Genomic DNA, 17,066 nt, shown 5'->3' with positions numbered 1-17,066 from the left:
CTTTCAGCACTATTGAAGATCACCAGTAGGGATGAAACATCCAGCTATATGTATGCCTAAAAGAAACAAAGAATGAGATGTGTATATGCATGTCTAGCAGAAGACAGGAGCAGGAGGGAGGATGGAGAGAAAGCAGGAGCATGAATGTGTGTGCATCTGTGTGTTGGTATGTGCGTATGTGTGCAGGCACCCAAGGAGGCCAGAAGAGGACATTAGAGCCTCTGGAATTATAGGCACTTGTAAGCTTCTCAGTGCAGGTGCAGGGAATTGAGTGTGGGTCTTCTGCAAGAGCAGGATGTGTTTTTAAGTACTCATCTGTCCCTCCAATTCCCCAGGTCTTCCTGTTTGGTTTCCACTCATCACTCTCTTACTACTGCTTTGAAATCATTGTGTGAAGTCATCTTATTTTCTGTTTGTCTAACCGGCTTAGGTTTCTTCTGCCTTTTATCACAGTTGTGTCCCTAATGCTATTTGTCCATTTCCTTTTGGGCTGATGCCTTTCCTTTTATGTCTTTGTCTTGTCATCTTAGATTTCAGAGAACATGGTGGTGAGGACTCTTGTGTAGATTTCCCATGCTATAATCAAATGTGCCTCCTCCTCACTTCTACCATGTAGTCCAAGCTAGACAGGAACTCACAGTGCAGCTCAGGCTCAGAGAACCTGCAGAATCTCTGTTCTTGATTTATAGTATTCTTGAGGGTTACCTGTCTTCAGACAATCCTGAACAAAGCAGCATGTTGACTAAAAAAACATCATTAAAGTAATGATTACACGAGATAGGAAGAAAAATTGCCTAGATTTATCAGACAAGTATGTGTCAAAATCTTGCACTTGATAAAACTATATCTTGTAAATCAGTTGCAGAATATTATTTCACAGTCTTCTGTTTTGAAAGTTCTTTATAAAAGGGAGCCACATCTGAATTCATTTTTAAAGACGCAGCCCTACGTTTTTAATATCTTTTAATGATCCATATAAACATGTAAATAAATGTATCTAAGCATGTGTTATTGTTCACATCCTTGTTACTGTTTTCCTGTCAGCTCTTCCAGGAAGCTGAAGTAAGGAAAGAAAAAGCTGACCAAGGCAATGAACTGCTGATTGTCACTGTGTTACAGAACTCAACTGTGCCCAACTCTCCTCCTGCTGAGTGGAAGACACCTGGTCCTGTCTTAGTTCCTCCACCTGTTCCCCAGGATAGAAGCCCCAGGGACCCTCCCTTTGCAGGGGATCCAAGAAGGCCACCCCCATTGCCTCCACCTCCTCCAGGAAATATCTATGCAGGTCCTCCTGCCTATTTTCCACCAAGGGATTTCATTGGCCCACCCTTCCGGTCATACCCAGGTAGGCTTTTTTTTTTTAAAAAGTCCATGTATGTGTAAACTTTCATCCGTGCTCTTCTTGTTACTGTGATAAACACCGGCCAGCACCAACTGTAGGAGGAAAGGGTTTTTATGGCTCACAGGTTGCAGTTCAGCAACAAAGGAAGCCAAGGCTTCCCACATCATATATAAAATCTAAGTACATATTTAGTTATTTGTTGAATTAATTGAAATTCCTTCATACCCTTACAGTTTTAAAATAAATTTATTGCCTTTACAGCATACTTTACCCTTTGGAATAAGTTTCTACACAGTAAATGATGCTTCCTAGTACTAGACAAGAACCAGCTTAGCTGTCCTAGGTGTCTGCTCTCTGCCTTCACCTCTACTCCTAAACTTCAATGGGAATGAAATGAGTTTTGTGTGGGAAGTTTAAAGGTGTTCCTTGGCCTTATAAGAAATTCTTTTAGTAGGATGTCAGGTCAGGATCACAGATCTCATATTAAGTGTGAAAATTTTACTCCATTGAAAAGCTGTTTTACAGGAAGTCTTGAGTGTATTGAGATCTTGGGTACCTCCCAAGGCAGGACAAATACACCTGAAACTGACAGTGATGTTCTTATTAATCCTATGTATTTAAGAAGTACATTTTTCAATGTCAAGATTTATTTGTGAGATCAAGTATTGTGGCGTGAGTGTTTGGATATTGGAATAGGGGCTGGCACTAGTGTTTAACAAGTGTGCACTACAGGGTTTCAAATTCCACTGTCCTTTACCCATATCTTCCAACAGGGAGAAATGTGTACCAACCGAGGGGCTTTCCACCTTACCTTCCCCCAAGAGCTGGGTTCTTCCCCCCACGCCCACATCTTGAAAGTAGAAATGAGAGCCCCAGACTTGATTCTGCCTTCCTAACAACCTGCACCCTAACCTCCAGAAACACAGAAGACCTGATAGTTTCCTTGGTGGTCATTTCTTTTCATTTTTGGTTTATGTAACTGTTGTTACTTACATGACTATATTTTTGCTCATATTGAAGCTGGGTGGATTTATAATTCTCAGGATAGTATTTTGTAAATAAAGATTTAAATATGAATCTTAAGAGTAAATTATTTCCATTGCATTTTATTCTTGGTAGTACGATTTACTTTGATTACTCCATCCATAATTATGGCAGATTTATAGATGTAATTTGATAGATGGGGATACCTAAACTCAAAAAGGCAGTGTGTTCATATCAGAAATTTGTTCACACTGGTTGTAGACAAATGTAAAGGCACCTGTATGTTTAATCAAATAAATTTTGATTGATTTAACGTCTTGTTTGACATTGATAATAATAAAACCAGCCAGTTTGACACAAACATGGTTCCATAAATTACTTTTTTAACCTATACCAACAATTCAGTGGCTCAAAAGAGAAGTGTCTGGAACTGGAGATATTTGCTCAGTGGTTGTGACCGGCTACTCTTCCAGAAGAATGGGGCTTGGTTCCCAGCATGCACAAGGCAGTTAAACTCTGGGCAATCGAATGGCTTCTTCTGCTGCCTAGTGTATAAGGATGCATATAGTGCATATGCATGCATGTAGTGCACAGATATACATACATGTAGTTCACCAGGCATGCATGTAGAGCACAGCTTGCCTGTAATGTCCAGGCATGTGTTTAGTGCACAGGCATGCATGTACACAAAACATCTGCACACAAAAATTATATAAAAGGGAATACATTTGTGTTTTTTCTGATTTAAATATCTTACAAAATATGTATCCTTCTTGGAGTTAGATATGAACGACTCAAAAAAGTAATAAACTTTAAAAATTTAAATATTTATTATACTTTAATGAAAGCAGGGATAATTTATAATTATTTTCAGAATTTTTTTAACTTAGTTCACTGACTAGTTTTCTTTACACAATTCAAAAACAATGTTTGTGTATTTGTGTGTGTGAGAGAGAGTGATAGAGAGAGATAGAAGAGAGAGAGAGAGAGAGAGAGAGAGAGAGAGAGAGAGAGAGAGAGAGAGAGAGAGAGAGAGGAGGAGAGCGAGCCAGCAGGCACACACGAGTCCACTCTCATGCAGAATATATGGTGATCAGAGGAAAACTGGAAGATTATCTTTCTACAGTAGGTTCTGGACACCTGTCAGGTTCTCAGGATCACACAGTGAGCCCTTTCCTCTATATCTTGCTGGTCCTAGTGATTGGTTTTTTAAAATAATTTCTCTCTCTTTTTAACTGTTTATCCATTTATTGATTTTGTTTATTTGTTTCTTAACACAGGGTTTGTGTGTGTGTAGCCCTTTAATTTGCTGTGTTGACCAGGCTGGCCTTGAATTTGGAGATTCCTGTTTCTGCCCATGGAGTGCTGGAATTAAGAGTGTGGACCACCACCACTGTCATTTTATTCTTAGCTTGGTGATTGCTTCCTGTGGGCTGAGTTAAGAGAGTTGCCACAGTGTAACCGCCACGAGGCCCCTCTCTCTGAGGTAGGGAGTTCAAGTGTCTTCGGACTGGGGTTCCTCTTCTTGGTCTTGCACACTGATAGGAATGGAGAAAGTGAGACCCAACCAATGAGTTTCCTGTTGGTGTGTTCAGCCCGTGGTTTTCACCTGCAGTTGGGTTTTTCTTCGGTGTCAAGGCACGGAGTGAGTACACATTCTGTAGCACAGCAGTGTGAATGTGACTGGAATGTTTCCTGGGTGTTGTTGGGAACAGTGGTCAGGTGGTGTTTCTGCTCTAGACAGATAAGCTTTGTACTGAATGCATTGTTTCCCCTGTTCTGATTCTAGATTTTTACAACATGAGCTTGTTCTTCTTCATTGCCAGTTTATTACTTGATTCAGGAAATTTATCAGTGTAAGCATTGTTTCCATGAAGAAAGAACTTATGATTTTGGTGTTTATCCACAATCAAGTATTATATTTAAAGATTTGTAATCCTGAGATCATTACATCTCTGTTTAAACCACTTTTCTTCTTTCTCTCCCGGGACCAGGATCTTACTCTCTGTTAGCTATTTATACTTAAAACAGGCCAGGAATTTTATTGTGCATACAAGATGCATAATTTTTCTATATCTGACCTAAAATTGGCAGCTCAAGAAAACAAATATAATTTAAGTACTAATTCAGGCCCGTAGTAATAAATTTTGGTTTTCTACTCTGTGAATCCCAGTGACCCAGTTCTGGCTCAGTCATAATTTGTTCTTTGTATCAAGATGGGAACATGAAACAATAACACAATTAGTTTCCTTTTTGTTTCAATTAGTCTGCATTATTGAAGTGATAATAGGAGTCGTCAAAGATCAAGACATTGAATTGGGCATTTTGACCAATAGGAGTGTGTAAATATAGGTTATATGTAACCTTCTGTGCATAATCTTACTTTAAAAACAAAACGGAAAATTAATATCTAATCCTTGCATAAAAGCAGACAATGGTTGAAGCAATGGTAAGCATGTGTTAGGAAGTGATGTTCACATCTCTCCAGGTGATAGTCCCTTTGGGTTTTGACCTTACGATGTCTTTCTGAATATAAATTCATGTATTTTGTTCATAACATATAATTATATAGATCCACAAACTTCTCAAAATTTTTTTCATTTTGCATACAAACCCCAGTTCCCCCGTCTCCTCTTCCACACCGTGACTCACTCCTGCAACAAAACCATACTTCCTAATAGTGCCACTCCCTTTGGGAGCAATTTTCTTTCAAACCCCCACAGTTGGCCACACCCACACGCTGTGAGCCACTTTACCCCACCATATTTTGCAGGCAGGACTGCTTGGACGTTGAACGTTTTTCTGCTGAGTTGGACTCTCAGTCCCTCAACTGGTAATAGAATATGACAGGTTCAGTCTCTATCTCCTATTACTTGTCTTAAATGGTGTCACCCTTGTAGATTCCTGGGAGTTTGTATTGCACTAGGTTTTCTAGTTCATCTCTGAAATGACCCCTCAATTCCACTCATCTCTCCCTGTACTCTCTCCCCCTACCCTGCACCCTAACCTGGCCCTCCTGTTTCCATCCCCATTTGCCCCCAGTCCACTCACTAAATCTATTCTATTTCACTTTCCTAGGGAAATTAAAGCATATCCCTTCCCGCCCCACCTGTCCTTGTTACATAACCTCTCTGGGTTTGTGATTGTAGCATGATTATCCTTTCTTAATAGCTGATACCCACTCATAAGTGGTATATACCATGTTTGTTTTTCTAGGTCTATGTTAGCTCACTCAGGATGATTTTTTCTAATTCCTTGTATTTATCTGCAAATTTCATGTTTTTTCCCTATGTGACACTGCATTGTGTAAATGCACCACAGTTCTTTATCATTTCTTTGGATGATGAACTTCTGAATTGTATCCAGTCTCTGGGTCTTACGAATAAAGCTGCTAGAACATAGTTGAGCAACTGTCCTGTTTTAGGATGGTGTCTTAGTTAGGGCTTTTATTGCTGTGAAGAGACACCATGATCACAGCAACTTTTACAAAGGAAACATTTAACTGGAGTGGCCCCCTTACAGTTTCAGAGGTTCAGCCCATTATCATCATGGCAGGGACCATGGTGGCATACAGACAGATGTGGTGCTGGAAGAAGAGTTGAGAGTCCTACATTTTGTAGGCAACAGTAAGTCTACTGAAATTCTGTGTGCTAGTCTGAGCATAGAATACCTTAAAGCCCTCTCCCACAGTGTCACACTGCCTCCAACAAGGACATACCCACTCCAACTACAATAAAGCCATACCTCCTGACTGTGCTACTCCCTGTGAAATTATGGGTGCCAGTTACATTCAAACTATTACATTTCACTCCCTATCCCCCAAATTTTGTAACAGTATCATAATGTAAACCACATTTAGTCCATCACAATGTTTTATTCTTTTAAAGTCCAAGGTTCCTTCTAAGATTCATGCAATCTCTTAACTGCAATCACCGGAAAAATTCAAAATCAAGGCATAATGGCACAGGGTATACATTTAGCATTACAAAACATAGTGAGGAAACACAGGACCAAAGCAAGACCAAACACCAACCGGGCAACTCCAAACTGCAGATCTCCCTGTGTGATGTCAGAGCACACTTCAGATCTCCAACTCTGTTCAGCTTTGTTGACTGCAATGCACTGCTCTTTCTTGGGCTGGTTGCACTCCCTGTTGCAGTTCCTCTTGGCAGGTGTCCCTTGACTCTGGCATCTCTAACATCTTGGGATTCCAGGGCAATCCAGGTTTCAACTTCACAGCTTCATGAAATGCCATTCTACTAGGCCTCCATTCATCCACACCCTTGACACATGCCTGTCCTTAATTCCTTTCTTCTATCCTTAACTCTAAAGCCAGTGCCACACAGACAAGGCTTTGTCATGAAGGGGTGTTGGATTTTCACAAAGGCCTTTGTTTTAGAGTATCAATACACTGTGTGCGGGAATGTGTCCTTCATCTGCGCTGTGACTCCTCCCTCACCTGTTGAGTCAGATCCTTCAGTGTGGACTAACATCCCACGTTCTGAAAATTGTCAAACCTAAGATGTTTCTGGATTTCTGCCTTCCAAAATAACCAATGTAATTGTTGAGCAGAATATATTTCTCTATTTTTCCTTCTTGCTTTGCAGCTGCTCCTCAGCATTTTTTAAACATGTTGATGATGTGGTTTTCTTGGGGTAGTATTTTAATTTGAAGTTGAAATGAATGAAACTGAATTCTGCTTTCAATATTGTAAGTTGTCTTACAGCATTTCATGTGTAGATTTACATATGTGCTGTAATTTTGTCAAAGTAAAATTATTGAATGAGAATGCCTCTGTGAGTTCAAGGCCAGGCTGGACTGACAGCCTCCAAAACAATACAGAGAACCCCTGTCTCGTAAAAACCAAAAAAAAAAAAAAGAATGCATAGGCAGCCAGGCATTGGTGGCCCATTCCTATAGTCTCAGTATTCGAGAACCAGATTCAGGTGTACCTCTGTGAGTTTGAGACCAGCCTGGCCAACAGAACTTATTCCAGAAGAACTTCAATGTAACACTGAGAAACCTCATCTCAAAAACTAAAAAGTAATTAGCAAAAAGAAAAGAAATTAGAAATTAAGGGAAATGTACCATCTCTCAAATAGTTGATTAGTGCTTACTAATGAGATGTGATAGGTTTTGTTTTTAATTTTGGGTGCAGAAAAAACATCTAAGTCAGTATAAGCTCAAGTAAACTAGGTGTATGATCATCCCAATGAAGATATTCTAAAAATTTGTTTTCTAGGCCAACCACGTACTGATGTTGCTCTACAAAGGCAAGATAGATTTTACTCTAAGTCTGGTAGACGCTCTGGACGGAGAAAGCACACAATATGTAAAATGCCAACTTTGCTTGAAGTGGGTAAGAAATATTGTGTGTGAGAGCACTGGACATTGCATGTGTGTGCGTGTGTGTGTGTGTGTGTGTGTGTGCGTGTGTGTGTGTATGTCGATGTGGGTATGTGTGTTTATATATATGAAGGTTTTTGTGTTTGTATGCATGCTTGCATCTGAGATTAAATAGTTGTGACAGTCTAAAAGACTATGATTTGACCAAAAAGCTAAAGTAATTACTATCCTCGATTGCTCATAAGACCACAGATCCTTAGAAAATTTCATGTGTTTGTAATTTCATGGTCATTTTGAAAAAGGTTTTGTTTGTTTTTATGTCACCTGTGTAGCATTTCTGTGTATGTACCACATACATGCCTGATACCTGAGAAGGCCAGAACAGGGCATCAGAGCTCCTGGAAGTAGAGTCTCAGGTGGTTGTGAGCTGCTGTGTGGTTGCTGGGAATTAAGCACAAGTCCTGTGTAAGAGCAGCCAGTGCTCTTAAGCACAGAACCATCTTTCCAAGTTGTCTCATATTTCAGGCATGTGTTCTAATATATGAGTTAAAGGTTAGTTTTGGTTCCATAGTAAGAGCTGAGTGCAGCCGAGCGGTGGTGGCACATGCCTTTAATCCCAGCACTTGGGAGGCAGAGGCAGGCAGATCACTGTGAGTACGAGTACAGAGAAACCCTGTCTCATAAAAACAAACAAACAAAAAAAAGGGCTGAGTGCATCTCACTATAATACAAACTGTACTATGTTCCACAGCTAATTTATCATTGTGTATAATCTATTTACATATGTGCTGTTTAGCCATCAAGGGCATTAGACTGGTAAATGTCAAGGGAGATACAAAAACTACCTGTAAAATAATTTGGGTTCTTGTTCTCAATTAGTTATCTGATTTAATCACTTCATATGTAGTAGATTGACATCTGTCAGGAGCTGTTCAACTATCACTCACTACCTACTGAGGCTGGGAAATGTGTGCATCTAGTGTGGGTATTAATATAAATAGCATCTAGAAAGAATAAAATTCTGAAAATTAAATCTTCATTGTATATTGTTGAGTTATCTATGAGGGTGCCTTCATACAAGTGTATGTTATGTACTGAGAGAAAGGAGGGCACACAAAAAGTCAGGGAGTGGATGGGGCTTCCTCAGGTGTTCAGTGAGGCTTCTGCAGCAAGAGTGCCTCAGAGCCAGCTTTGAATGATCACCAGCACACTGCCAAAGAATGTCTGTTCCATTGAAATTTACACAGGTGTCAGGCTGCTTTGGGGACTCTCATGTGGTATACTAGTGTATTTGTATGAAGTTGTCCCCTGTCTGAGAAAGGGAAGTGGAACGTGTCAGTGTCATTTGGATCTGTTAATGGTCTGGGAATGAATTGGGAACTCATGAATTTTTTCTGGTTTAATAATTTTGTGTAGATGAGCCAGAATCGTCAGCAGAACCATCCACTGAGAATGATAACAAAAGTGACCCTGGGGTAAGTATTGGAAAGTGAATTTAACCCATGTATCCACAACTAGTTTCTTGGTTTAATTAGACAAATGCTAGAGCTCTTCTCCCATGTGATATCAAGATATTAATAAAATATACTTCTACTTAGCATTAACTCTTGCCTTGTTGTATTTTAACCTTGTGTTAAATACATCAGATCACAGGCAGGTTTAGATGGTTCATGTAATCGAAGCATTTTGGCAGGGTGAGGCAGGAGTATTGTGACTTCAAAACCAGTGTGGGCTATATAAGCAGATATTGTCTCCAAAAACCAAATAGGTTGGAGAAATGGCTTACAGGAGCACCTGCTGTTTTTCTGGAGGACGTGAGTTCAATTCCCCGCACCTGTGTGGTGGCTCACAACCCTTCTTAACTCAAGTTTCAAAAGATCTGAAGCCCTATTCTAGCCTGGGAGAACAGTCAATGTATATGTTATGCAGACATGCATGCAAGCAAAACTCTCATACATGTGAAATGACAAATATGACAAAAACAAACAAGAGAGAGAAACTTGATGTCTCCCACTTAAATAGGGACATTTAGAAGAACTTTAAAGCTTCTGTTCTAGCTGTACACTATTTCAGATTTTCTTCCTTAAAATCATATTTGAAAATTAAAATATATTTAACTTTAAAAGATAGTATTGCTTTTGAACATTTTGAAAATATCAGTATCTTAACCACTTTCCTATTCTCGGTACGTGCGTGTTTCATAAAAGTGGCTATCTGTTATTTGTTTTTGTTTTTTTCACTTTGAGACAGGTTTCTCAATAGCTATAGTGCCAGGCCTAGAACTCATTCTTTTGACGAGGCGAGCCTGTTACTGTCAGAGATCCCTGACTGTGCCTCTGAGCTCTGTGCCTCCCCTACCTGGTGTGTTTCTATTTTTTTAGTGGTTGTTTTGATGTGCTTTAAATGTAATTGTGTTTTAGGTAGAGCCATGTAGAGTATTACTACCATGCCTAATCTTTTCTGCTGAGTTAATAGAAATACGTAGGATAGCACATAGCAGCTCCTACACAGGTGTGGAAAATTGAGGCTCTACCCAGGCTTTGTGGAATGACATGGTCTACTTTCTTCTATGCCTGACACCCCCAGCAAAGGAGCTGTCCATGAAGCCTCTTTACTGACTGCTGATTGTCACTCTGTTACAGAACTCCACTGTGCCCAACACTCCTGCTGCTGAATGCAAGACACCTGGCCCTGGCTTCATCCCTCCTCCTGTTCCCCAGGATAGAGGCCCTAGAGGTCCTCCCTTTGCAGGGGATCCAAGGAGGCCACCCCCATTGATGCCACATCCTGCAGGAAATATCTATGGGAGTCCCCCAGATTTTTTTCCAACAAGGGACTTCGTTGGCCCACCCTACCCACCATACCCAGGTATGCTGTTTTAAAAGTCCATGTATGTGTCAACTCTTATCTGTGCCCTTATTGTTACTGTGAAAAACTCTGGCAAGTACCAACTGGAGGAGGATAGGGTTTATATGGCTCACAGGTCACAGTCCAGCAACAGAGGAAGCCAAGGCTTCACCTTGATCCAACTCAGGTATTTTTGAATTTTAACTGTAGTCTTATAGGTCAGAAAATCAGTTACGAGGAACTCTTCTTTCTTTCATTCTTACTTTCTTTCATTCTTTTTGTCTGTTTGTCTGTCTCTCTGTGGTCTCTGTGACTGTCTGTACCCCCTCCCTCCCTCCTTCCCTCCCTCCCTCGCTCCCTCCCTCCCCCTCTATTTCTTTGTTTCTTTCTTTACTTCCTTCCTTCTTTCTTTCCTTCCTTCTTTCCTTCCCTTTCTTCCTTCTTTCCTTCCTTCCTTCCTTCCTTCCTTCCTTCCTTCCTTCCTTCTTTCTTTCTTTCTTTCTTTCTTTCTTTGCTATTTCCTATCTTTTTTCAATCTTCCCAGGCAGGGTTTCTCTATAGCTTTGGAGCCTGTCCTGGATGTCTTAGTCTGCAGACCAGGCTAGCCTTGAACTCACATAGATCCACCTGTCTCTGCTTCCAAAAGTGCTGATATTGATGGCGTGTGCCACCAATGCCCAGCTAGAAGCAGTTTTAAGATGAAAATTATGTGAACTGTGGCAATTATTTAAATTAACTGGTTATATTTTCGTCTTAAGATTACTGACTAAAGTGATTTTGGTATTTCTCCTAAATAGTAGTTCCCACAGGATCATATTTACAATCTAAGATCTTACTTAGTTATTTGTTTAATTTTTTGAAATTCTTTCCTACCCTTACATTTTAACATAAAGGGAATTGATTGCCTTTACAGGATACTTGCCTTTTGGAATCCCAAGTTTCTACACAGTAAATCATGTTTTCATTATTAGACAATAATAGGCTTATTTGTCCTAGGTGTCTGCTCTCTGCCCTCACCTCTACAGATCTATTACCATGAAATTCTGAGAGCATGTACTATATTGAGACCAACAGACTGCTCTGTTCCTGCTGAGCTATGGTCCCTGGATCTAAGGAACCGACTACTTTTTGTTAGTGCTGGGCAAAATGTATATGTTTTGCAAAAGCAGAAACACTGCGTTTCTGATATTTTGATAAACATTCGAAGCAAAATACCAATGTGGTGTCTTGAGATCTGATTAGGGATGAGTTAAGCTGTCAGGTTCCCTACTCCATCCTTAGTTTTTAAGCAAGCCCATCTTCGAAGAGCAAGGGGGCATCTGTTTAGATTCAGGTGTTTCTATTAACCCTTTGCTTTCATGGGATGAATTCTGATCCTTTGAGACAGCTTTTTGCTAAGACCTGGAATGTGGTATAAGTGAGCCTACTATTCAGAAGTTTAAGAACTTTCCTTAGTCACATCATCTTATTTAGGAAGCTCATTAGATATGGTTCTCTCCATTGACTGTTTCATCTAGGTGGTTTCCTTGGTCTTGTGCAGGGGAGATGATTCAAGGTAGTCCTGTGAGCTTAAATTAGATGAGAGTGACAGCCATTACTGAGTTCAAGGGGTTTACACCATGAACCAGTGATTATGAGGTCATGGGAGGCAACTTGACACTGTTTGTTGGTCTGTAGAAGGATAGTATCTTTCTTGGGATTACTCTTTTTCTATAATGTTTTTATTTAAATTAGAAACATGAATGCTTCACATGTCAATCCCAGCTTCCTCTCCCACCCCTCCTACCTTGTGCCTCCACAAGTCCTCCAGCCCCCCACCCAATCCCCACATTATTCCCCAGGGAGGGTGAGAACCTCCTTGTGGGGATTTCTCAAGTCTGTCATTTCATCAGGGCATGACCTAGGCCCTTTTGGGGTTACTGTTGCTGTGACCAAACACCATGACCAAAATTGGCTTGTCTAGGAAAGGATTTATTTGAATTACTCTTCCACATTGTAGTCATCACTGAAGGAAGTCATGACATCAACTCAAGCAGTGCAGGAACATTGAGGCAGAGGCTAATGCAGAGGCCATGGGGTGATCCTTCTCACTGTCTTGCTTTCTAATGGATCCCAAGACCACATTACCACCCAGCATCTATCAGTGACTAAGGAAATGACTCCTAATTAAGCAATGCCTACAGTTCGATCATATGAAGGAATTTTCCCAATTTACATTCCCTCCACTCTATCTGTGTCAGTTTTGCTTAACCTGTCAGGACACAAGAGAAACCACAGAGTTCCCCTTCTTTGTCTCTCTCTGTTGGGAATTGATATATGCCCACTGTACTTAGTAAAGTCTGCCATCACTTCTCAAGAGTTAAAGTGTCTGATTACTTTGTAATGCTCAGTTCTCAAGGAATGAAGGGTGACCATTTCTTTATTCTAAATGAGTGTGGCTCCTGAGGCCTTTGTTTTAGAGTTTCAGCACACTGTGTGTGGGAATTTGTCCTTCATCTATGCTGTGAGTCCTCCCTCACCTGTTGAGACACATCCTTCCTTTAGTGTGGACTAACACCCCACGTTCTGAAGGTTGTGAAAATTGTCAAGCTAAAGATGTTTCTTGATTACTGCCTGCCAAGATAACCGATGTAATTGTTGATCAGAATATAATTCTTTGTTTTTCCTTCTTGCTTTGCAGCTGTTCCTCAGCATTTTTAAAAATATGTTGATGTGGTTTTCTTGGGGTAGTATTTTTAATTTGAAGGTGAAATGTATTTAACTGAATTCTGCTTTCACATATTGTAAGTTGTCTTGTTTTAGCATTTCATGTGTAGATTTTCATATGTGCTGTAAGTGTGTCAACATATGCTTGTTAAATAAGAACCCAATGGAAGCCAGAGGTTTGAGAACCTCGCCTATAATCTCAGCACTCCAGAGGCAAATGCATGTGGATTTCTTTAAATTCCAAGTCAGCCCAGCCAGGAGAGCCTGTGCCAGGAATCCTCCAATGCAATTTTGAGAAAATCTTTCTCAAATAAACTTAAAAAAAGAAAAGAAAAAATAAAGTAAAGAAATTACATTATCTCAAATTTTTGATTAGTGCCTTTCAATAACAGGTGACAGGTTTCGATTGTAATTTTGGACGCGGAGGAAATGTCTAAGTCAATATAAGCGAAGTAAACTACACTTGTGATTATCCTAATGAAGATATCATAACAATTTATTTTCTAGGCCAACCATATTGTGATAATTTTCTACAAAGGCAAGATAGATTTTACTCTGAATCTGGTAGACTCCCTGGACGAAGACACCACGGAAATTACAATACACCTCATTTGCTTGAATCGGGTAAGAAATACTGTGTGTGTGTGTGCGTGTGTGTGTTTGTGTTATTAATCAATCTTGCATCTGACATTACACAGTTATGATAGTCTAGAGGTCTGGGAATTGAACAATAGGCTACTCTAATTAGGATCCCAGATTGCTCTTAAGGCCACATCTCCTTCTTTATTTTCCTTTGTTTGCATTTCTCAATGTGTTTTGAGAAACTTTCACTTGTTTTTATGTCACCTAAATGGCATTTCTGTGTATGTACCACATATACGCCTATTTCCTGAGAAAACCAGAACAGGGCATCAGAGCTCCTGGATCTGGAGTTACTGTTGTTTGTGAGCAGCTGTGTGGTTGCTGGGAATTAAGCACAGGTCCTGTGTAAGAGCAGCCAGTGCTCTTAAGCACAGAATCATCTCTCCAGCACTTTCATGTTGTCTCACATTTCAGACATATGTTCTAATATCTGAGTTAAAGGTTAGTGTTGGTTCCATAGCAAGAGCTGAGTGTGTCTCACTATAATACAAACTTTATTCTCTTTCACAGCTAACTTCTCATTATTTATAATACATTCATGTATGCTGTTTAGCACATCAAGGGTATTAAGCAGGCAAATGTCAATGGATATGTAAAAACTACCTGTAAACTAATTTGGATTCTTGTTTTTAATAGATATCTGATTTAATAATTTCATATGTAGTAGATTGACATCTGTCAGGAGCTCTTCAACTATCACTCACTACCCATGAAGCTGGGAAATCTGTGCATCTGGTGTAGGTTTTAATGTAAATAACATGAAAAGAATAAAAACTGAAATTAAATCTTCATTGGATTTTTGTTGAGTTATCTTTGCGGGTGCTTTCATACAAGTGTACAGTATGTACTGAGGAAAAGGAGGGCATACAGAAAAGACAGGAAGTGGATGGTGCTTTCCCAGGTGCTCACTGAAGCTGTTGCAGCAAGAGTGCCTAGGAGCCAGCTGGAATGTTGACCACTGCAGTACAAAAGAACGTCTGTTCCATTGAAATTTCCACCGATCTCAGGCTTCTTTGGGGACTCTCGTATGGAATGCTAGTGTATATGTGTCAAGTTGCTGGGACAGGGGGGTGGAACGTGTCAGTGTCTTTTGGATCTGGAAACATTCTGGGAATGAATTGATAATTCATGAATTTTTTCTTGTTTTAATTTTTCTGTGTAGATGAGCCAGAATTGTCAGCAATGCCACCCTCTAAGAGTGATAACAAAAGTGACCGTTGTGTAAGTATAGGACATTGAAATCTACCCATGTATCCACAACTAGTTTCTTGGTTTTCTTAGATAAAGACCAGAGCTCTTCTACTATGTGATATAAAGATATTAATAAAATATACTTCTAGTTAGCATTAGTTCTTTCATTGTTGGATTTTTAACCTGTGTTAAATAGTACAGATCACAAGAAGGTTTTGATGGTGCATGTAATCCTAGCATTTTTGCAGGCTGAGGCAGGAGGCTTGTAACTTCAAACACATACTGGGGTATATAAGCAGACTTTGCCTCCAAATACCAAATAGGCTTACAGGTTAAGACCTGACTGATTTCCTGGATGACTTGGGTTTGATTCCCAGCACCTGAGTGGTGGCTCACAGCCCTTCTTATCTCCAGGTTCAAGGGATCTGAAGCCCTATTCTAGCCTTGGAGAACAGTGAATGTATATGTTATGCAGACAAGCAGGCAGGCAAAACAATCATACATGTGAAATGACAAATGTGACAAAAACAAAAAAGAGAGGAACCTTATGTATCCCAACTTAATGAGAACACCTTTTAGAAGAACTTTAACGCTTCTGTTCTAGGTGTATACTATTTCAGATTTTCTTCCTTGAAATATTTTTTAATCTTAAAATGTATTCTAGTTATAAAATATAACATTGATTCTGGTCATTTTGAAGATATGAATATCTTACACAATTTCCCGTTCTCTCTGTGTGTGTGTTTGATAAAAGTGGCTATCTGTTTTCTATTTGGTTTTTCACCTTGAGACAGGTTGGTTACCCAGTAGCTATGGAGCCAACCTAGAAATCACTTTGTTGATCAGGCTGACCAGCAACTGACAGAGGTCCACCCATCTCTGCCTTCTGAGTTGTGGGATTAAGACACATGCCTCCACTACCTGGTGTATATCTTTTTTTTATTATAAATGACTGTTTTGTTGTGCTCGAACTGTACTTATGTTTTAGGTTGTGCCAGGTAGAGTATTACTACCATGCCTAAAGTTTTCTGCTGAGTTAGTAAAAATACTTAGGATAGCACATAAGCGTCTCCTTCACAGCTGTGGAAACCTGAGTCTGTACCGAAGCTTTGTGGAATGTCATCTACTGCCTTGTTCTATGCCTGACACACCCAGCAAAGGAGCTGTCCATCAAGCCTCTTTACTGACTGCTGATTGTCACTCTGTTACAGAACTCCACTGTGCCCGCCACTCCTCCTGCTGAATGCAAGACACCTGGCCCTGGCTTCATCCCTCCACCTGTTCCCCTGGATAGAGGCCCCAGAGGTCCTCCCTTTGCATGGGATCCAAGAAGGCCACCCCCATTCCCACCGCCTCCTCCAGGAAACATCTATGAAGGTCGTCCAGACTATTTTCCACCAAGGGACTTTCCTGGCCCACCCTTTCCACCATACCCAGGTATGCTGTATGTGTTAACTCTCATCTGTGCTCACTTTTTTACTGGCAAGAACCAACTGGAGTAGGAAAGGGTTTATATGGCTCACAGGTTACAGTGCAGCAACAGAGGAAGCCAAGGCATCGCCTTGATCCACCTCAGGTAATTTTGCATTTTAACTGTACTCTGAAAGGTCAGAAAATCAGGAAATTTACAAGGAGGTGTTCTTTCTTTCTTTCTTTCTTTCTTTCTTTCTTTCTGTCTGTCTGTCTTTCTTCCTCTCTCTTTCTCTCTCTGTCTCTCTCTCTTTCTCTGTCTCTCTCTGTCTCTGTCTTTCTCTGTCTCTGTCTCTCTGTCTCTCTGTTGCCTGGCTGTCTCCCTTCCTTCCGTCCTTCCTTCCATCTGTCCGTCTGTCCTTCCTTCCTTCCTTTCTTCACCTTGATCCACTTCAGGTAAATCTGAATTTTAACTGTACTGATAGGTCAGAAAATCAGTAAATTTACAAGGAGCTTTTTTTTCTTTCCTTTTTCCTTCCTTTCTTTCTTTCTTTCTTTCTTTCTTTCTTTCTTTCTTTCTTTCTTTTATTCCTTTGTA

General features: G+C 40.2%; 1 protein-coding gene across 1 annotated transcript; it reads left to right on the top strand.

The window, feature by feature from the left end:
• Window positions 1-1,044: 1,044 nt before the first annotated feature.
• Window positions 1,045-16,495, top strand: LOC110342819 (basic proline-rich protein-like; the record flags this gene model as incomplete). Its single annotated transcript, XM_040741158.1, has 7 exons — window positions 1,045-1,345; window positions 7,569-7,685; window positions 9,089-9,147; window positions 10,315-10,540; window positions 13,733-13,849; window positions 15,030-15,088; window positions 16,270-16,495. Coding segments are annotated over 7 exons (1,105 nt in total), but the record flags the coding sequence as incomplete, so codon positions are not given.
• Between the last annotated feature and the right edge of the window lie 571 nt (window positions 16,496-17,066).

This window comes from Mesocricetus auratus, unplaced genomic scaffold (assembly GCF_017639785.1).
Source record: "Mesocricetus auratus isolate SY011 unplaced genomic scaffold, BCM_Maur_2.0 contig_11654_pilon_obj, whole genome shotgun sequence".
In the NCBI taxonomy this organism is placed as follows: domain Eukaryota; kingdom Metazoa; phylum Chordata; class Mammalia; order Rodentia; family Cricetidae; genus Mesocricetus; species Mesocricetus auratus.
The sequence above is the reverse complement of the archived record's forward strand: the minus strand, read 5'-3'. Positions and strand labels throughout refer to the sequence as shown.